Genomic DNA, 22,311 nt, shown 5'->3' with positions numbered 1-22,311 from the left:
TGGCAAAGGAAAATACACTTCAGACATATCTTGGTATCATCAGAGATATATAGGCTCAGACTAGGGTCTGGAAGAAGAACCAATTTATGAAGCATGGAGTAAAAAAAAAAAAAAAAGCTTATCAAATAATATTTAGCATTGGCCATGACAGCTGTTGAAATGTCTGTCTAAATGCAGTAATGAATGCCTACAACAAGGACCTAACAAGGAAAGTAGAAGAGAGTGAAGCATGAGCCACCCTGCAAAGATTTGCACGATACACTAATGTTTAGAATGACAACAAATGTGCTGTAGGTTTAATGACTATTTCACTATTTGTGAAATTCCTTGCTGATCTGTTAATTGTATTATGAATGCAATTTGTCCTTAGTAAGAGGTAAAAATGTATATTTGAGCTCACTTCTCTATCTGAAAAGAAATAGCATTAAGTATGAGACTCTTCACAGGTACTAGTAATGTTGCTGGTTTCCAAGCAGGTAGGTATTTTCATCCCTAATTCCTTTATAAAGTAGTTTTGTTGTCATTTTTGCTAAGAATTTTCAAAAGTTCTTGAGAAAACAAATCTTGAAGTGAATTGAGGGAAAGCACAGGCAGAATGGACGTAAACTGCAGAGAAACAGAGTTCATGCTTTTTATTAGGCTTTTATCTTTTAAGTAAGGCTAGATGGTAGCATTTGATGCAAAGTGTATAGCCTGCATATGGATACACAAATATAGATGCACATATATATATATATATATATATGTACACACATATAGACATATATATGTGCATATCTATACACACACACACATATATATACACAGCTTAGTAGGTTTAGATCTTAGAAACATAGAGTGTATTAGATTGGAAGGGACCAAAAGGTCATCTAGTTCCTGCTACAGGCAGGGTTGCCAACCTCTAGGTTAGTCTGCCCAGGATCCCATCCAATCTGGCCTTAAATGTGTCCAGTGATGGGGCATCCACAATCTCCTTTGGCAAACTGTTCCAGCACCTTATCACCCTCTGAGTAAAAACTTTCTTCCAAACATCTAATCTACATCTCCCCTCTTTTAGTTTAAAGCCATTCCTCCTTGTTCTATTACTTATCAGACCATGTAAGAAGTTGTTCCTTCTTCTGCTTATAAGCTCCCTTCACGCACTGGAAAGTTACAGTGAGGTCCCCCTTGAGCCTTCTCCAAGCTAAATAAGCCAAACTCCCACAATCTTTCTTCACAGGAAAGGTTCTCCAGCGCCTTGATCATCTTAGTTGCTCTCCTCTGGACCCTCTCCAACAGTTCTACATCCTTCTTGTACACAATACTCCAGATGGGGCCTCACAAGGGCAGAGTAGAGAGGGACAATCACCTCTCTTTCCCTGCTGGCTACCCTTTTTGATGCAGCCCAGGATACTGTTGGCCTTCTGAGCTGCAAGAGCAAGCTGCTGGCTCACAACCAGCATTTTGTCCATTGGGATCCCCAAGTCCTTCTCCATAGGACTGCTCTCAATAAGTTCTCCCAGTTTGTTTTCATATTTATAATTGACTTGACCCAAGTGCAACACCTTGCACTTAGCCTTGTTAAACCTCATTAGGTTTTCACGTGGGTCCACTTTTCAAGTATGTCCAGGTCCCTCTGGATGGTGTCCCTCCTTTTTATTGTGTCAACTGCACCATTCAGCTTGGCATCATCACCAAACTTGCTGAGGGTACACTCAATCCCACTGTCTATGTCACCAATAAAGATGTTGAAGAGCACCAGTCCCAAGATGACCCCTGGGGGACATCACTCATGACCAGCCTCTAGCTGGACACAAAGCCACTAACAACGACACTCTAGCTATGAACATCCAATCAATCCTTTATCCACCAAACAGTCCAGCCTTCCAATCCATATCTCACCAATTTAGAAGTAAGAATGTAATGCAGGACCATGTGAAAATATTTGCTCAACTCCAGGTAGATGACATCAGTTGCCCTTACTTGGTCCACTGATGCTGTCACTCCATCATGAAAGGCCACCAAATAGGCCAGATACTGTCTGCTCTTGCTAAAGCTGTGCTGGCTGTTTTAGATCACCTCCACTGCATGTACATTAACATAGCTTCCAGGAGGCTCTGTCCCATGATCTTCCCAAGCACAGAGGTGAGGCTCACTGGACTGCTTTCCCTGGGTCTTTCCCCCATTCTTGAATATGGGAGTAATGTTTCACTTTTTTCAGTCACTGGGAATTTTGCCTGACAGCCAAGATTCTTCAGATATGATGGAGGGTACTTTGGCAACCTAATTGGCCAGGTTCTTTAGAACCCTGGGTCATCTACTCACATAGATATTCTGTCTCACGAGATGGTCTCAGATATGCTCCACTCTTTGATTGGAAGGAATTTTGCTCTCTTGTACCCTGTTTTAGAAGTTCAGGGACACAAGACATGCAGAAACCTGACTGACTGTGAAGACCAAAGCAAAGGACTTGCTAAGTACTTCAGTCTTCTCCACGTCATTTATTAGAGGAGGTGCACAAAGGATGATGCATTTTATATTCCAAACTTCTGAAACTGCTCGGGTCCAGAAGGAAATTCTGCTTTCACAATAACTATTTGATGAAACTACAAGCAACTGTAAATGGATCTCAATAGTTAAAGTATTATTTAATCCTAAACACGGACACCGCTAACAGGTCTGCATGTAAATAACAACTACTTAAATATCTCCCATATAAAAAAGAATAAGAAACATTTGTCTCCAGTCATGTTTTTAGCCTGCTGTGACTTCAACATAGCCAGGAGCAACTCCTAAGGAAATGAAGTGACAATCCACCCGGAGAACGACCCGAAGCATCGAACATCTCCTCATACGAACGGATGAGAAGGAGCGGCATCAGCACCTTGGACAGCACCGCTGGGCCTCCAAGTGGGAGGAGGCCAGTTTCAAAGGCTGCGGCACCCGCACTTCTCCCGCAGCCCTACACTACCCCTGCCTCTGACAGATGCCAGAATGGTGGCAGGGAGACCTTAGCGATTTTAGGGAGGAAGTGAAAATCGAAAGGAAAATGGCTGCTTCTGCTTACCTCACACTTTCTTCCTCTCTAGCATTTGATACAAAGAAGCCTGTAACAATGCAGCAAGACAGCAAGTTCCAAGACCATGTGAGACAATGATGCAGATTAGGTTAGGTATAAAGAAAGGTTTAAGTAGTTTTAGGTGCCACCTCACATCTGCATTGCTTTTATTTGGAAATAAAGGGGAGATTTTTAAGTCTCCCTGCTCAAACACTTGCACCAAGTTCAAAACAGAAAATCACCTGCTAAATAAAAGTGGTGACAATGATATTAAGTGACAGGGATTTTATTTTTTTGTTTGTTACATTTACAAACAATGTATTTTACAAGTACCTAAGGCAAAACAAATCTAAGTCTAAAAAGTTGTTAGATGAAGCAGTAAAAATTCAGAACTCTACAAACATTTAAAATTGTTTCTCACAAGTAAAAAGAGGCTTTTTAAAATTCTACTCGTGATATAAAAAATAGACCTTAAAAAAAAGATCTGATCACTATTGTTTGAAAGCACTCAAAAGCGATAAGATGGTCACAAGACTTGATCTGACTATTCTGCCTCTTTACAAACTCAATAAAGCTTGCTTTTTATGACTGATTGCTGTGCTGTATTAATCCCCTACCATATAAAACAAGCCTTTTGGAGTCTAGGACTCCACTGGGGGAGTACAGGGAAGCTGTTGTGTTCTGAGAATTAATCCATCTAGGAAAATCAAAAGCCAACCACTCACAATACAGTAATCAGCATGTTCTCCACCGTGAAAGCCCTACATTTCCCATTTAGAAAACACAACCATTACTCCATTATGCACTGAAACACACAAAACCCTTTTACTAATTTGTGTTTGTTATTATTTGCTTTACATTTACAGGTTTGTGTGCACGATGGGTACACAACGATTAAGTTTAAAGAAGAAAAAAAAAAAGAAAAAAAAAAAAAAAAGGAAGAAATAAAAAAGCTTCCTATTCCCTATAGCTTAAAAGGAAAAAGGGACTCCCACTGTTTTTTCCACAACCAAAGGTCTTTCTGGATTTGCTCTGTGAATAGGATTTTAACTCTTTGTTACCCTAAATAAAAGGAAGTTATTTGCATTTTTTTTTCCCTCAAATATGAAGTTTATTTTCTCTTCACAATAAGCACTTTTTCCTCACTTGGTTAAACTATCTGACATGAATTCCCTAACTAGCATGGCTAAAGTAAATGTTTGAGGTTTTATAATTCCTCAATTAAAAACCATGTCACTTTATTTCTAGGTTCTACTATACTTGATGATTCTTTGTTAATAAAAAGCTTCATTCTTTCCTTTAAAAGTCAAAAGATGCTGCTTTCTAAATAAAAAGAGTGATGTTTTTTAGAGTGATTTTTTTTCATCACTTAGATACTGGAACTGTGAATTTTCAGATAACGCTGTGAAGATTAAGATTGCCGGCTCTAAATCTAATGAGATGTAGTAATTTAACTGTCAAGTGAATTCTGGCCCAAGTACAAGAATTAAGGCATATGAAAATCATTAAGAGACCACAATCTGATAGCACACTTACTCAGGAAGAACCAAAACCATAAGCTCTTCCACTCAGGTAGCAAATGACATTTACCAGTATAAGAAAATACTTTACACACTGGATTCTAAACACAACCATTTTAAATATTCTCTGAAATGTTTCTGTCAAATTATTATTTATTAAGTAAGCTTTTTTTCTAAAACAATGCTTTTCTCCATTTGTTTTGAATAAGTTAATTAAAATTGTCACAAAAAGTAAGCAAGCAAACCAACAAACAAAAAAGCATACAGCCTTTTTCCTAGTCATTATCCCTTTACTTAATAAATGGATGAAGACCTTGTAATTTTGTATCGAGGTCTTTAAAGCCAAAATGTGACTAAAATCTCACTAGATCAAGTTCATAGTTTCATCTACTCAGAATGAATGACATCGAAGTCTTACAGTAAAATGGAGAAGATCTTAGTAATCTGGCTAAACTCCTTATTGGTTTTAAGCAGCAAAATACATTCCCCTGAGTTCAAAGTACTTCGTACTTTTTTGTTTTTCTCCTTTCTATTTTTAAGTACAACACTGGACTTGAGAAGTGAAGCTGATGCACATGGCCCAGTGCAAGCTACAAGTTGTTTCAGGACATAGCCTTACCTTTCCAGTTCAGAATATGATTAAATTACAAAAACATAAACAATTTAACTTTACTGAGACCTTTCACTTTGGACTGAAGACAACCAAATGAAAGCAATGATACACAAGAGCTAGTACATTCAGTTGTGATTCTTACTTGGTTGATACGTGGAGGACTACGTATCTTCAATACCAGGGCAAGGTATGGCAAACAGAGTGTTAACCGTAACTACCACCCCCAACCCCCTCCCACACCACCCCCCAATCCTCCCCTTTCTCAGCCCCCCTTCTCAACCCCCATCTCATTCATGCCACATTCCACAGTGGCAGGGTCCAACAACTATATAGGAGGGTACCCAAAATGAAGAGGCAGGGCCCTCCATTCTTCTGCCTCTCTTGAATTAATTAACTGGAAATGAGTTTTGTCAATGTTTTGGAAAGGCAGAGGGGTGAAAAGAATCTGCTAGAATTAATCACAGTGAGAAACTACCTCTTCAGCAGTCTGCCAGAGTTCAGAAAACCCATGAGAAGTGCAAAATAAAAGGAAAGTGGGCTGACTTACCATCCAAAGGAACAAATAAAATTCAAACAAACACCAAAGTCTCCAAAACAGAGACATGCCCCAGTGCAAAGGAATGTAGCATCTGTTGCCACAACAGCTTCAGCTTTGTTTTTAATATACTTGTCACAAAGACTGAAAGGTATCAAGGCAGAAAAAACAATTTACTAACAATTTAATATGCTGAAGGCATGTTTTGTTTAATTCATTAAATATTTAGGTACATCCAACATTCCACTGTTCTTTATCTAAGTACAGTTATTTAAGCATCATAGGAGAAAACAAACAACTTTCATTGTTTTGCCCTGATTCAGCACAGATCTTGTAAATATAGAGGGCAAATTGCAAAGCAGTTATTTTAGTTGTGTTTTTAATGATAGTTTCCCTCAGACATAGCAAAGGAAATTCTAACTCAGTAGGTCATCTTTGTACTAATGAAACAGGAAAGTAATGACATTTCAACCATATGAAAAAGAAGGATTTTTTTCCATAAGTTCATCTATCTAGGTATTTAGAAAAAGCAGATGTATCTCTTTGTTTACAACAGGAAGGGAGAGCAATTGTATGGCACTTTCTCCAAGAATGAACAGAACTCATTCAGCCAACTGGAACTAAAATTGAAGAAGTCTTGATTGTCTCAGCAGGGAAAACATTTTAAAGGAGAAATCCTCTTTTAATGAATCAACTGTTCTTACTTTTTTTTTGTTCATGAAGGCTTTTTTTGGGCAGATCTCAGAATTAACTTCTCATCTTGTTTCTCTATCTGTAAACCCATACTCTCAAGGGCAGAATTATCTGCCAGCCCTTTCTCCTCCATCTGCGCAATAAGCTCTTGGTTTCTCTCATTTTGTTCAGTGAGATTTCGGATAGCGTATACTGCCCACTGGTTCAGAACTGTTGAATAGAGTTAAGGAACATTTTTTTGTGCATTTTTATTTTTTTTTTTCTTTTTTCATTTTGTTAACATGTTTCCCCCCATTCCCCGAAACCCAGAAAAACAGAAGAAATCCAGGGTTTGAAAAAGTAAGATACTTACAGATTATGTCTCTGAACCTAAAAGACTTGCATAAGAAGTAATCTACGTTTAAATGAGCTACATCCATTAACTTCAGTCAAGATTACTAGGTTTTACCTTGAATAAAAATAAAAATAAAAATAAGAACACAAACTGGAGGAATTAAAAGGACATTTAAAAAAATAGAACAACAGTTAATTAACTGTGCTAATAAAATTCTTAATAAGATTAAAATAAAAGATAAAATCATTCACTGTGCTTACAGTCCTAACATCTCAACACTGCACATCCAAGAACTGGCACACAACATGATCTGTACAGGTACAAGCAAGAAGATGACTGATTACTTTCACTGCAAACGTTAAAGAAATGTAGTTAAAGAGAAACACGTTCATGCTAACAACTAAAAACAGCACAAAGAATGTGGGAGACACTTTAAATATTTAACCTTTAAAGTAATCTCGATTCAGTTCTTTGTGCCTGGATGCTTTTACAACCTTGCCAACATAAAAGACACGATGATCACCAGTAGGTAGTTCCTGCTCATGTTTAAATGGGCACAAGCTGCAACTTATTCACCTAAGGTGGTCCCTTGAGGCCAGGATTGAGGCATACTTCAGGGACACAGACAAGGGATATTAACTCCCAGGATTATCAGTCAGGCATTTTCCAAGTGAACTACAGTGCTCATTTTATGAAGTGTCAGAGTTGTTAGCCCTAATTCTGCAGCTGAAGAGCTATGTGATGATATAATCTTTCCCAAGTTACCCATACGGGAGGCGAGCAATTCTGCATCACACAAAAGTGGTTTGCCTTCAGGGCACCAATTATTTACTGCATGTAGCTTCACATCCAGTAGAAGAATATGCATAATTTACTCATCTCATTGATGTGTTTTGGGCTGGACAGTGTCTAAGCAGAGAGATGAGATAGTGCTTTTATGGGCATTTGCCAGGGGGTGACCGGAGAGGAAAATCAATGAGGGGAGATGGGAATCTCAGCCAAAAGAATAAAATATGCAAATTGGACATTGTTACACAGTCTATCATGACAACATTTGGAAAATCTGCTATTTCTGCAGCAGCTGCTGCACGTGTATTCTTATAATAGTCTTAACATCTTCTGTATGTATCTTCCACTCAATGTTGTGCCCACCCCAATCCTGCGTCCTCCTAACCACAGAAATAGTTAAATGCCAAAAAAGAACAGACTGAAATAAAAGGTCCACAGGGAATCCTCAGCAGAGAGAAATGTTTAAATGAAGAGTATATTGGCCAAACATCAGAGGAAACATACATGCTAGGGAACAATCCTGCAGCGGCATGCATTAGTGAAAGTCTGATGCCCTTTAATAGTAATTTATATTTACTTAAAAATTCATGCAGTGCAAACCTGGAAATCAAAAGTGGCAAAGCAGTAATAAGTATAGCAGTTCTTTTTTCCAACAGTTTTTCAGACTGTCAGGGAACACGTTGCACATCTCTGTCATTTAAAAAATTCTGGCCAAAGGTTGGATCCAAGTGGGGTAAAGACAAAGAAAAGAAACGCAGAAGGAAATAAAATCAGATTTCACATGAAAACCTGAAAAGGTGAATCTGACAGAGCATCGATGTATTGTCTTCTGACAGTATATCACTACTAAGGTTAAATGAAACAACAAGCGCCAGAATACGTACGTAAGTGAGATGAAGTGATTATTTCCACTAAGAGTAAATTGGTGTATTTTTTTAAAAAATAACAAAATATGGAAAAAATCAAGTCATATGGAAGCAGAATCTCCTTAACCAGCTCAAATTGAGAGAACAAATTTCAGAATGCTGAAGCATGCAATGAATGGAGATGAATAAACACACGGAAAGAGGCTGAGACCTAGCAGGTTTTTCCTAGGTCTGATTTAGGGCATTTAATGGGTGACAGAAAGTAACATGAAGTTCTTCCAATGGATTAGAGAAAAATGCTGTCACCCCCATAGCTCTTCTCCTAGGAGAAGGTGCAGAATTCTCTGGCATTCCTAAAACACAAGACTGAATTTCAATTGCATAAGAAAATATCATCTCCTAAAAGAAAAAAAAAAAAGATAAAATTCAAAGACTGATAGTTTTCAATCATGCAAAGAGCCTCCCAGAAAATAAAAAAGTATTCTTTTATTTCATTTACTTTATTTTTTAATTTGTCTTGGGAATACTCCTGCTGCACTGCTAAAATCCACAGCAAATGATGTTTTCCTATTATCATATCCATTCATGCTTAGATAATATCTAAGACATCCCCATTATTTTATGAACTCCATCAGCATTATGGCATTTATCATTATTGACTACTGTAGCTGAAGCTGCAAAATGGTTTCAATGACGTTTTTTCACTCATTCAAGAACTCTTTTCTGTATACAGGTTTTCCATTGTAAATTCAGTCATGAATATGCATGATTTCCCTTGTTCGCATGCTGTGTGAGGCTAAGACCTTTGGATGGCTGTGTGCAAAACTAGACAGTCTTAAGTGTCAGCAGAGATTAAAGCTAGTCGCCAGTTAATATTCACATTACCCTCTTGCTCCTCTCCAAAAATAGAGACACACAGAGAAAATTAAACATATTCTAGAATCTCTAATCCTACCAACACTTTAAGCACTTTATTGTAAGCTCAGCTTTAGAAAGAGAGCTTCTAAAGTTTCCATAGTTACTACAAATAGCAGCATGAGCCTGTTTGTTGTGATACAGCATAAAAGAAATGTAGCAAGCACTGTAGATCTGACTGGAGTAATGCTGTCTAAATCCTTCCAGCAGAACATACTGCAGTCTTAAATTAACATTACAGAAATGGAAGTGAAGACTACATCTCTCTATTGCAGTGGAGAGGGCATATAGAAGAAATTATAATTTAATTTCATTTTTACAGGAGTTTCACTACTAGACACAAACATTTATACACATTTACAGAAATTCTTTTCCAGTGCAGTTTAGTACTGTATGCTGCATGGTTCCTAAATTACTTTTACTTATACAAACAATACAAAACCAACTTGTTCTGTGTTCCACATTTGTGCAACAAATCTTCAAACAGCAATTTAAAATGAACCATCCAGTCTCCTCTGGGTCATAACTTCAACTGGCAGGGAGGAGGCATGGAGGCAGAAAGAAAAGGTGTCTGCCCTAAAGAATGAAAAGTGTTCCTATCTGGAATTAACAAATACAAAAACTATGCCACAAGAATTCTGTAGTAGTTTTGCTGTTGATCACAAAGGGAACTTTTCATAACCCTACTCTTTATTTTCAGATGGACTCTGTAGTTATGCTACAACAGACTGCAAGAGAAACCTAGTGCTAGCAATAAAATAGTGACTGATTAGGTGTTTACTGCCACATGAAAATACAATTGTTTGCTGTCAGGAGCCACTAATCAATACCTTGTTGTGAAGCATTACTGGAGAAGGGGACTTATTAAAAAAAAAAGAAAGAAAAAAAAACCCCAAAACAACTCCATCTTTTCATTCTCATCTCAGGTGCTCAAATTTGCTAAGTTTGTTGTAACCTTCAGGACCTCACCTCTGTTCCTGGAAAGGTAATGGAACAATATGTTTTGTATACACTCTCCAAGTAATTGGAAGAGAAGGTTACCAGGAGGGGGAATCTTGGTGCTGCATACCAGCAGGAGAATGAGTAATGGCCTCTAAGTTGAACATAGGAAGTTCTCTACTAACATGTGGAAGAACTTCCGTACATTAAGGGTTGCCCAGAGAGGCATTTCCATAGGAGTCTCCTATGGAAATAATCAAGATCCATCTGGATGCCTACCACTACAACCTTTTGTAGGGTACTTGCTTTAGTAGGGAGGCTGGACTCGATGATCTATTGAGGTCCCTTCCAACTCCTGCAATTCTGTGATTCTGTGACCTCTATGAATTGTTCTGTAAAACAGTTTGGAGTCTACAGGTGAAAAAGAGCATTCATAATTATTAATGAGTTTTGAATCTGACCTGGTAGATAAACATGAATGCACAAGTAATGCTGAAAGTCCTTTGCTTGAAAAAGGCAGGTAATAAGTTCTTAAGCAAGTTCAGTATTAACTGATACAAGACATTAAAGAATGGGGGCAAGGAGACAAATATGTACTTTGTTCTTCTTAAGTTCTCTTGATGTTTATTATTTCTGAGAATTTCTAAATGTAACATAGTTGGTGGAGAGTTTGATATGCTACATAGTTCAGATACTTTTGTTTGTTTCAGTTTCACAATTACCTGCATAACATTAGCTTTTCTATACTTAAACAGCTGCTTTGGAAACTCTTCCATAACCGTCATTTGTTCAAATGAGAAAAAGATGATATTCCATGTCTGATTTCATTAACTCATTTAATTCAGATTTTTTTTTTTTTTTTTTTTTCCTGACTACTTAAACATTAACTTAATCCAAGCCAAATATAGGAAGAGATGCAAAACATTATCAAGACTGACAACCCACACAATTCGGAATCATAATCAAACTGACTTTTTATGCAATAGCTAAAGCTGTCCTTCTTCTCGAAGACCTTTTCTGGAACAGGTCTGTAGGACTGGAAAACAAAGATAATCAAAACACAGTCCTTGCTAAATATATTTCTTTCCAGTCTTCAGCACACAATCCAATTCTCGATACAGCTTTTACAGACAAGAATGAAATACTGAAGTGTTAAATTACAAGAATCACTTCCACTTATGGACCTGACTGGACCACACTGGCAAGAAATAAAAAGATCTTCCTTTTAAGTCTTTGAAGTCATTTAAAATACTTTCATACCATAGCAAGTTCAAAACAATTTTTCTCACCATTCTAGACAGCTACTGGCACTGTTAATCACAGTTCATGATTAACAAGTTGGTGATGTGCCATGATTGACCACATGTAGTAGATAGTCATGATTTTCGTTCCTCACTGTCAGACAAATCACTTACAAAGTGATACAAGTCTCTTCCTATTGGGGATTTTAGTCTTTTTTTTTGTGTGTGTGTGGTTTTGTTGTTGTTGTTGTTTTTTGTTTTGTTTTGTTTTTTAGTACTAAAAACTGTAGAAAATGACAGCAATTCTTTAAAACTCCTCCTTGATCTGTAAATATGTTTTATGCCAGTTTAAGACATTACCTGAAAAAAGTAATCACGGAAAACATAAAGATCAAAGATACCACATTAACATACTTATTTTGAAGAAGTTATATAGTATTTTTAGAACACATGTTTGTTATTCCATTTATTCCTGACATTTGATTATCACCATCAGAAAAGTTTAGGAATTCAGTCTATGCAAACTAGGAATACTCTGACTAGAAGCTACAATAAAAAAGCCTAAAATATTTTGGTTGTTGTATTTTTACTTAGCAGATTCCACAGCAGTCACCACCATCCATGCCTGCAGTTGCCACATTCTGAGTTCAAAAGCTGGAAACAGGCAGTGCCGTATCAGCCAGGAATTTCCTTCCCTACACCCTGCTTCACTTGGCTCTTACAGAGAGTACAATCAAACTCATCTCAAATAGAAGCCTCAAAGGTACACTGGTTACTGTAAGAAGCATTTATTCCTTATCTATAACATCGGGGAACTGAAAACAGAGGTTCAATTTCACTGCAACTCTCATTTGCTCATAGGTCAGTAGGAGAGTTGGACCATCCACCTCCAAGCCAGCTTCAATCTTGACCACTATGTGGCAGCAAAGCTTCGCTGGAAATGCACTACTAAGGTGCCTGCAGACAGCCTTGCCCTTCTCCTCCTCCTCAGTGGGAGGGAATGAGCAGAGAGGTACAAGCACTCCAAGCCCAAATACACCTCCACGAGGTATTCTGACTAAGAAAGGAAGCCTACCCACAAAAATCTGAGCTAGGGTTTACAGTTAGAATTCCTCTCCACAGAATAATGTTGCTTTGCCAGAGCAAGATCTCAAATGGTCCAATTTCAGATGGGCCAAACTACCTTGTTTGAAGTAATTAAATAGTTTCAATATTAGGACTGTGTAATTCGCAGTCTAAAGAAATTATGAAATATCTGCAGTAGAAAATGATTGCAGACTGCCTTCCAGCAGTTATTTCTTCCTTCACCCAACACTGTCTTCTTATAGTTTCCTATACATCTACCAGTTTCCAAACATCCTACCTGTTAGCTGTTTCTTAAAATATTCCTTGTGATATACAGTTTCCTTTAAAATTGAGCTGATGCACGGTGTATAATACGTACATAGGCATGTTGTATCGCCTCTGCAACTTCCAGTGAAATTTAACCCAACTAAACATCTACGGCCAACAATTTAAGACCAGAATGAACAACTATTAATCTTTTGTTCCACTCTTCTGCAAAGAATACAGACCACTGAAATTTAAGGCACTCGTGAAATCGAGCCTGTCAATTCAGTTTGATTCATAAGACGTTTCATATGAAAGATATCCAGTATTAACAGGGAGATTTCGCTGAATCCTTAATATTCCACTGGCTAAATCTTTTCATGCATTACAGTTTGAGATTTCTTTGTAGTTCAGTTTTTTTTTCCCCAAACACTAATTTTTATTATAGATTTGGAAAAGAAAAAATAAATAAAACACAGATCTTGATCACGGCAAACAGTACAGATCTTTAGTATGAACTAAACCTACAGGTGCCCTATTGCATTGCCCTCAGAAATAGTCTTAGCTCTCCATGTTATTTGGAAATATTTTGTCCAGCACTACTTAACTATACAATGGATGGATCCAGATTCTGAGGCTCTTTCTTTCAGGGCTTGCTTGTCTGCTTTTAGCTATGCACAGCAAACATCAATGATGGCCAGATAGTTGGTACCCAATATTCATTAAATTGCTGTACGTAAGTAATTTGACTTACTAGAATCATTATATAGATTTTTTTTTCACTTGTATACTGTTTCACTTGTATTTCTAGGTTAACAGATCATACAAAATACCACTGAAAAGTTCAATATATCTTAGCTGCCTATATATATATATATATATATATATTCTGTGTGGCTCCTTTCATTCTCTGCAGGACTTAAAAGTTGAATGCCAACATACTTCAATACACTAAAAAAATAAAACACTATTTCTGTCAAGTACTATGGAGCTACTAAAGCCATGTTACATACTTATTTACATCAGAGTATGTTTTTATATTATTTTAATGTCTTACACAAAACTTTTTTTTTTTTTTTAAATTTAAGCCATAACCTCTACTTTGTTACACTTTTTCCTATACTCAGTCTTGCGATAGTAGCTTAAGACCATGAATGTGACACATTCATTTTCGCTGCTTACATTGCCCATTTTTTAAAACATTATGACATGTTTTTAGTAGAAACTCATAATATATGAGTAACTTTAAATCACCTGTTTTAAAACAGAAATAATCACACTCAAAGTTCAAGCTAATTCACTATAGTTAAAATGCCTTAGTCTGCCTTTCTTTTTCCCTGGTACAGAAAAAAAAAAAAAAAAAAAAAAGTAAAATCCCATTAAGTTGAAACTCGTGTGTCAAATTCTACTAAAACTTACTGCAAACATTGAGGCTTAAAGCACTGAAGCACAGGTGGATGGTAATTGTTTTAACAAACTCAATAGATCTCAAGAAGACTACAGTCATTGTAAACATCCTTAGACATACAAAGAAATAAGCTCCACCTATACACAGAAATATATTCACGCACATCTCTATGAACACAGCTTTAAACAGCTTGAAATAAACAGCTTTTCTAAAACCCTTATAAAATGGAAATTAAAGAGATCAAATAGCACTTCAAACAATCTTGCACTAGACTGGAAAAAAGCATCTTAACACATGAAATGCAGTCAAGATAACTATATTTCTGAAAACTAAGATAATGAGATAAGCAGAATCACAATTTGGATAGAAGCCTTTTCTATCTGGAAGACAGATTCCACTGCATGTGCAGATTCAACAAAGATCTGTATGCCTGCTCCCCTTTCAGCACAGTACTCAAGTATTTTATTGAATTAGGGCTTCTGAATAATGCAGGTGGCCTAACTCACATCCCAGTGTTTTCAGTAATTTCAAATGTCACTTTATGACAAACCAAACAACTAACGTAAATGAAACTCCTCTTCCAGTTTCGTAGATATTAGATGACATCCAGTGTGCATCTAAAAATAACATCAGTCAAATAAACGGGTGTTTTGAAAGATGTAACTGAATTACAACTAGGTAAGCTTTTTTCATCATGTTTGGCAGATAGACACTGGCTACCATTACACCTGCTGCGACCTCAGGAAATGTCTGCATTTCCTTGAAGAATCACAGAACACTAAGGGAAAAGAACAAATAAACAGGGTAAGTGGGGGACTGCAAATATACTCTTAGTGAGACAGAAAGCAAAGGCTGGATTTTGTAAAACATTTTGGAAATTGAAAGAACAAAGATCCAGGGAAGAGAAGGAAAAAGATTAAAGGATCAGGAAGGAGGTACATAAGACAGTGCATTCACCAGCTGAAATTACAGACTGTTTTAACAGGAGTGACAGATAGTGGAACAACAGAAAAATGTCAGAATAAAGATATTATGCAGAGCATTAGCCATATTGCATCTGAATATTTTTTTGGAGGCATGCAAAAAACAACATCAAGAAGAAGGACTGAAATACTATAAGGCAGTTGTTGGAGGCATTCCATTCTCAACAATATTTCTGATAATTTCTTAGATTTACTTAAACAAACAAACAGAACAAAACAAAACCTCCTTTGGGTCTCAAATTTCTAGTGCTCTGTCTCAACCCAGGTCATTTTTTAAAAGTGTACAGAAAAATTGAGTTGTTTGAGCTATAAAAACAGTAACTATAGCTATAATAGCTATAAATATCTGAGGTGTGGGGGGCAAAGTGGCGAGGTGAGACTCTTCAGCAGTGTTTGGAGACAGGACAAGGGGAAATGGCCAGAAACTGGAGCATAGGAAGTTCTGCACGAATGTGCACAAGAACTTCCTTTCAGTGAGGGTGACGGAGCACTGGAACAGGCTGCCCAGGGAGGTGGTGGAGTCTCCTTCTCTGGAGATATTCAAGACCCGCCTGGATGCCTACCTGTGCAACGTGGTGTAGGGAACCTGCTTTGGCAGGGGGGTTGGACTCAATGATCTCTAGAGGTCCCTTCCAACCCCTACGGTTCTGTGATTCTGTGAATGAACATTTATGCATTTATTTATTTATTTAGTGCTCTAAAGATCTGCTTTCTTTCAAAAACTCAAGGCTGTCATGGATTTCAGTCCACCAAGAAGATTAAGACAGAGGATAAATATGACAAAATTTTGTTTGGAAATAGAATTATTAACTTTAATTCTTTACTTTTACATGCATGAATTGGTGCTTGCAGAGATTACTCTTTTCAAGGGATTAGAAATATTGTAATGTGACACTTGAGAGAGTCATTCTGTACAGCTCTGCTAAACATTCTCCAGTACACATTTATTATTGATGACAGTTGTCATTTGCTGAAACTGGGTTGAAGTCATATACTAAAGAACAGACTTCATATTTACATGCTGTCAAATATGCTTTAGTATTTTATGTATCCTCAAGAAAACTAATACTAACTTCCCTGTGAAATCTGAATTCAAGTATTCTCACAAATCATTTAGGAATCATTAAGGAATCAGCAATTTGAAATATGCCACTGATAAATGGCCAAACAAATTTAATCTATTAACAGTTCTCAAAGAAAAACCTCTATAAATTAATTCTGAGAGTTTGGGGATTTTTTTAGAGTTGTGTGTTAGCCAAAAACCTCAGTGTGCTTGGCAACTGTGAACTAATTAAGACATCACAAAGGAGCATCAATTTCATTTACCAGGAAAGTACCTTTATGTGCTCTAAAGAACTCAATAAAGTCATGTTATATATGAAATGTATCTAGAAATTTGATACCAAAAGCATAACTCCCAGTTTTCTTCCCAAATCAAGAAGCTGAGAAAAAGAGAAGACAGAACTTTCATTTCCCAGCCAGTCTCTCTATGAGCTGCACACCGCATTCCTCCTATGGTCTTTAATATTAAAGAGAACTTTGCATTAAAAAACAAAAAACAAAAAAACAAAAAACAAAACTTTATTACTAATCCAGCCAACTGATGTAGAACATCTTACAAGCAAACCCTACATTCATTGTTCTCATTCTGAAATAGACATTTTTCCTCTGACAAAATAAATGTTTCAGAAGTGCACTCTGAGTCAGAAATTAAATCAACCAAATATAAAGATTAAGTATTTTTTTTTTCTTGGCTCTTTTATTACCTCTAGGTGGGTTCTGTTCCAAAGAATTTTCAAAATACAGAGAAGATAAACAATTGGTTAAGACATGGAAGTTACATTCCAACTCTTCAGGTGGGAAGCCAATGTCAAGAGTGATTCAAAGTAGGATTAATTTACACAAATGCCTCCTGTGCCTTTGTCAACAGGGACCACAACCTTGATCTTGCCTTTTTATGTAAGTCCCACTTTGGACACTTCACTCAACATCCTATTAAGAAAAAACAGCCATTATACAACGCTCTACTTACTATGGAATCCACAATTCTTTAGGTCCCTAGCACTTCTGTAAGAACAAGACCAGCTACTTGTAATGCTCATTTCATAAGCGTAAAGATCCCCACATGCATAGTGACATAAATAGGCACTGGTGGGCAGATGACCTTCACAACTAAAACCAAAAGCATAATTGTGGAATAGTTTCATTTTTCCTTTCATCATGAGAAGTTTGAAGCCTCTTGGGAATCATTTACAAAGTGGGCCCACTATAGCTGCTAGAGAATCCATTATCATACAACACTACAGGATTCCCTTGTGAACCATGTAGACCCCGTAGGCTCCATTAGTTACAAAATTAGCTCCATTATTAACAAAATATAGCTACAAAGAATTCACAGCTACTTGCAGGAATATGATGAGGTCTGCTGATCAAGGTGAAAGAAATAAGCCCGTCTCAGAGACTGTACTTTCTCAGCAACTAAACCATACTTGCACCTGTTCATGCTTCTACTCTGACCAGTTAATCTCAATATAAGATACAGAAAGGAAACTGAAGATTTCGTATATGCCATTAACCACAAATTCTCCATGCTTTCTGAGGATTTAAAAAAGAATTGTCAGCACATGGGAGTTCAATCGGATTGAACCAGAGTGAGCCACTACAGTAATTTCTTCTTGCTTGACAAGTTCCAGGTAAACAAGTTTCTGCTCTTCAACTGTGCTGACAAGTCCCATTTTTTTTTTTTCTTCCCCATTGCCAATCTATAGCCCCTCAGCTACTGTGGGGACACCAAAAACTGAGTCGCTACCTTTCTGTTAAAGTCACCGTGACAACCAGCACTGGTTTAGAGCAATTAAATTTCTCATAGTGTTCAGTATCTGAGGATCAGGGTTGCAGCAGCAGCAGCCTGTGATAACGGAAAACTGATGCCCTCTGCCACAGTTCTTTCTAGCCCAAACAGACTTCAGACTTATGCACCAAAGGATGAGGACAAGGGAAATTTCTTCCAAGTGGACCGAACTATAAAGGCTGTGGAGAGTTTTCATCAGTAGTTGAGTTCTTTTGCAAGGACCATATCCATTGAAACAATGTTGTTTTATGTATGCTCATGAAAATACAGTCGAATAGTTCACCTTAAAATGCTGAATGCAGAGGCAGTGCCTAAACCAACCTTTCCAAAGAAGGATAACTATTACCAATATAATATTATGCTGTCTCTTCACAGACAAAAAGGGATAGCCAAATTTACATGAAAATGCCCAACTATATCGTGGTTTACTCTAAAAAGTCAACTTGCACTACTGTTTTTGCTTTCTGCTGGTTTCTATTCAGCAGTGAGGCTTTTTCACTGTAAGTGGCTTGCTTTAAGTTGTACTCTGTAACTCAGAAATAAAATGCCTGTCAGCTCCCTCTAAAGTTTTTGCTGGCAACTCACAAAAACAAATGACCATTGCTGTAAACCATAGCAACTGGATTTCTTCTAGTTTTAGCTAAAAGTTTCACGAACCACAATTGTATCTGTTGCTGTCGTCAGATCAGAAGTATTTTTTATCTACCTCTTACATACTTTCAGATTAAATATAAATGTCAGACTAACGCTTATGGAAGGAGAATCTGAAAATTAACTTCTTTTGCTACATTTTCATCCACAATTCAAATTACTCAGACTAAGGACTAAAGACTGTATATGGATATCCACAGTAGCCACCAGTTCCCCTTTCACTAATGCTGAATATTTTTATTGCTAAAACGAAGTCAGCTGGGTTTTTACTCATACATGTAAAATTACGTGTGTGCACATACCACACAACAATATCTTTTTTTCCCCCCAAGTATAACTGCACTTTGACTAACAGAAAAACATGCCCGATTAGGGTTAACATATCACAGACACCTACAGAAGATCAATTCCAATTAACTTCTGTCACAAAATCAATGTATTGAGAACCGACTAAAGGAATCTCATAACTTTAAGACTGGTAGGCAACCCCAACTGATTAAAATATTATATCTTCAAAACTGCATTTCACTTCTCATCTTACAATTTTACCACGAACCAGCAGTTACTACATTGTAGTGTTCTGAATGCATTGATTACTCCTTAATTTGCAATAAATATTTTAAAGGGTAGTTAATTTTAAAAAGGAAGATGCATGTCTATGTACTACTCCCGAATAAGCCTAAATGTCAGGAAGATGAGAAACACAGAGAACAACTTTCAGAGAGTGCCACAGTTAGTTAAGATAAACTGAAATGATTTCAGTAATAAACATCTATTTTTGGATGTTGAGGATCAACAATACTTTGATCAGAATGAGCTAGCCTCCTTCCTTTTGTTTGCACTAAGCAACTGGTACCTTTGAAAGGACAAGAAATGAAGCTGGAAGGAGCAGTAAGAGATGACAAAAAGGTAGAAGATGAGGATGGAAAGAGGGGCCCTTATCTGATACTAGTATCTGTCAGATATGAGGAAGACGATAGCTAAAGGGAGCAGAATAAAAGACATTTTATTCTAATCACCAAAATATGAATTCAAATTGAAAAACAAAGCTGAAGTAACTCAAACATACCAGCTGAACTTCAGCTAGCAATTTCATAAGTAATGAACTTCCTAGTATTTCTATGCACATTACAAAGTCGTTCAAGAACTCAAAGGATGCAATTTTATAGTAATGACAGGTTTACATAGGAATTTATTTTAAGATAAGAGCAGATCCATTTCCTCTTTCATTGTGCTTCCACAAGCAACAAATAAAAAGATTATTAAATAAGATTTCTCCTCTCAGAAGTAATAAAGGGCTCTTAAGATCTAACATAGCAGTTCACCTTTTCCCGATGAGCTGCAGGCTGTAGGAAAACGATTTTGTTTTTACCCAGAAAAGCATCATATCACTTTTACCACAATTACGTCTTCCTTTAGAAGAGTTTGTAGGTATGACTTGAAGGCAGAACTCAATAAAATCTTCAAAATAAGTGCATTTACTTTGTTTTATGTAGAAAATCTAACAGCATCTTAGCTGTTGAGCTTGGATGTCTCCAAAACTGACAAAGCTCAAATGAAAATGTGCATCTATGCAGAGCTTTAGGAGGAAATACAAGGTGCTCTTATATTGAAGGAAAATGGCTGAAGCTTTTCCAGACATCTTACAAAAGGAAACACAAACAACAACACAGCCTGAAACCACAAAAAAAAGGTACTAGGAAAAAAATAATATAAAGTTTCTGGAAATGACTTCCTAAAGAAACCCATGTTGAAGAGCTACAGAATGATTCCCCTTGCAGCATTCTACATCCTCTTGGCAGGCGAGTGATTGTACTGAATTTTCAGCAACTCCCTCAACATTTAGCTCGAGAGATGTCCATATACTTTCTTTTAAGAAATATTCCTTGAGAAGAGACAAAATACATTCACTCTGGATTACAAAATTAAAATGTGGGCTTAAGATGTTTCAATTTTAAGCAAGTAGGCTTTCAAATCAGTAAGAGCACTGTTCTGTTTCACAGGCACCACAAAATGGATTTGTTCCAAATGGAGTTGCTTGGCAGAACTGGGTGCCTGGAAGAGAGAGATGGGAATCAGTCAAATCTCTTCAGAAGGATGCTATGAAATGCAATGGAGGTAGACACCTACATGCTACTGAGGCCTTGGTTTATGGTGTCTGAAGAATCTAAACGTTCTAAGAAGCAGATAACAGCTTAGTTGGATACAGACAGCTCAGTACACAACAGACAAGGAATGCCAAGAGGCAGAATTGAAGTAGGGAAGCAATAACTTTAAGCAGCCCAGCATTGTTTGGAATAACTTCATGCCAAAACAATAAATGCAGTAGCTAGAAACTGTTCTCCAAAAGCTGACAAAGCAAACTTTGTCACAGCAGGCTAGTCTCAACTCTGCTCAAGAGCTACTACATTTTCACATACCTGTAAATTGTATGCTATGGATCAGTGATGAAAGCTCATATTAAGATGTGTCACCACGTTTAGTAAGCTGTTAAAACCAATTAAGCAAAGTTTTAACGCCTGGTAAGAAGTTTATAGTTCAGCCATAAAATGCTGGCTTGTACCAGAAGTTGTAAGAAGTTTGACAATGTAGTAAAAGCTCCCACGGCATTTTATTTTCTTTTCACTCAAGACTGTAAATTACAGTTCTACTCTTTGAAGGCCTCAAATTTATCCTCTTTTTCTAACAGCTAGAATGAAAAATTAGTCATAGAAAGATTCCAAAAGTTGTGCTTTCCAGCACAGTCAGATTTAATAAGTGAACTGACTTACTATAGCTTACTGAATAGATTTCAGTTGAAACGAGCTCAGATTGGACACAACAATCAAATGTATTCTTAATTCAGATTTCTATCACAGTCAGCTGTCTGAATTTACATCTGTAAAACAGTAATATTTACTATTTTAAGAAGCAGACTACAACTATATTCCAACTCACTTAATGTCCAGTTCATAAAAGCATCTTCATGAATTCATCGCTTCTGAACAGAGCATTTAAAAACAAGCTAGAAATTACTGAGGTTAGTAAGACTTAGATACTGAGTGAAAGCAGTGTTGACATGCTTACATTTAACTCTTCACCTTCTTTCTTTAACTTTTCTAAAATGTGTTGTATATAATAGACTAGATTTCTTCCATAAAGGATACAAGGATTGTTGTCATCGATGCTGCAGTTGTCTAGAATCAGTGGGATGCCATCCAACTCGTAAACCTAAAACAAACCCAAAAGCTTAAATTAACAGATTGATCAACAATACTAATGATATTCCATGCAGGGAAAAAAAAAAAAAAAGAAAAGGAAAAAAAAAAAAAAGAAAAGAAAAAATGTAGACGTGATGATGGCATCATTGGCGTTAAGCATAACACAACAGAAATAAAAGCAGACATTAATTTAATATTCCTCTTTCATCTACCACATTTCGGACTGAGGTATTTTACCATCCAAGTTCTATGTCATAGACTTATGCTGAGCCAGGGAATCTATACTTACTGACAGGCAATGTTTGCTTTCTGGAAGAAAAATGAAAGCTACTGGGTGGAAAAAAAATAGGAAAAATGTTATAAAACACAAATGCGCACACGACTGCTAGCTAGCTTGTCTTGCTCAT

At 36.8% G+C, this 22,311-nt stretch overlaps 1 protein-coding gene across 1 annotated transcript in view; it reads right to left on the bottom strand.

The window, feature by feature from the left end:
* Positions 1 to 6,420: 6,420 nt before the first annotated feature.
* The window catches only part of ATXN10 (ataxin 10), a 91,791-nt gene continuing 75,900 nt past the window's right edge, over positions 6,421 to 22,311 (bottom strand). The window contains exons 10-11 of the mRNA XM_015870548.2: positions 21,851 to 21,914; positions 6,421 to 6,608 (exon numbers count right to left, since the gene is read on the bottom strand). Of these exons, the coding sequence (XP_015726034.2) occupies positions 6,421 to 6,608; positions 21,851 to 21,914 (252 nt within the window). The remainder of the gene's footprint in view (positions 6,609 to 21,850; positions 21,915 to 22,311) is intronic.

Source organism: Coturnix japonica, chromosome 1 (assembly GCF_001577835.2).
Source record: "Coturnix japonica isolate 7356 chromosome 1, Coturnix japonica 2.1, whole genome shotgun sequence".
Lineage (NCBI taxonomy): Eukaryota > Metazoa > Chordata > Aves > Galliformes > Phasianidae > Coturnix > Coturnix japonica.
The sequence above is the reverse complement of the archived record's forward strand: the minus strand, read 5'-3'. Positions and strand labels throughout refer to the sequence as shown.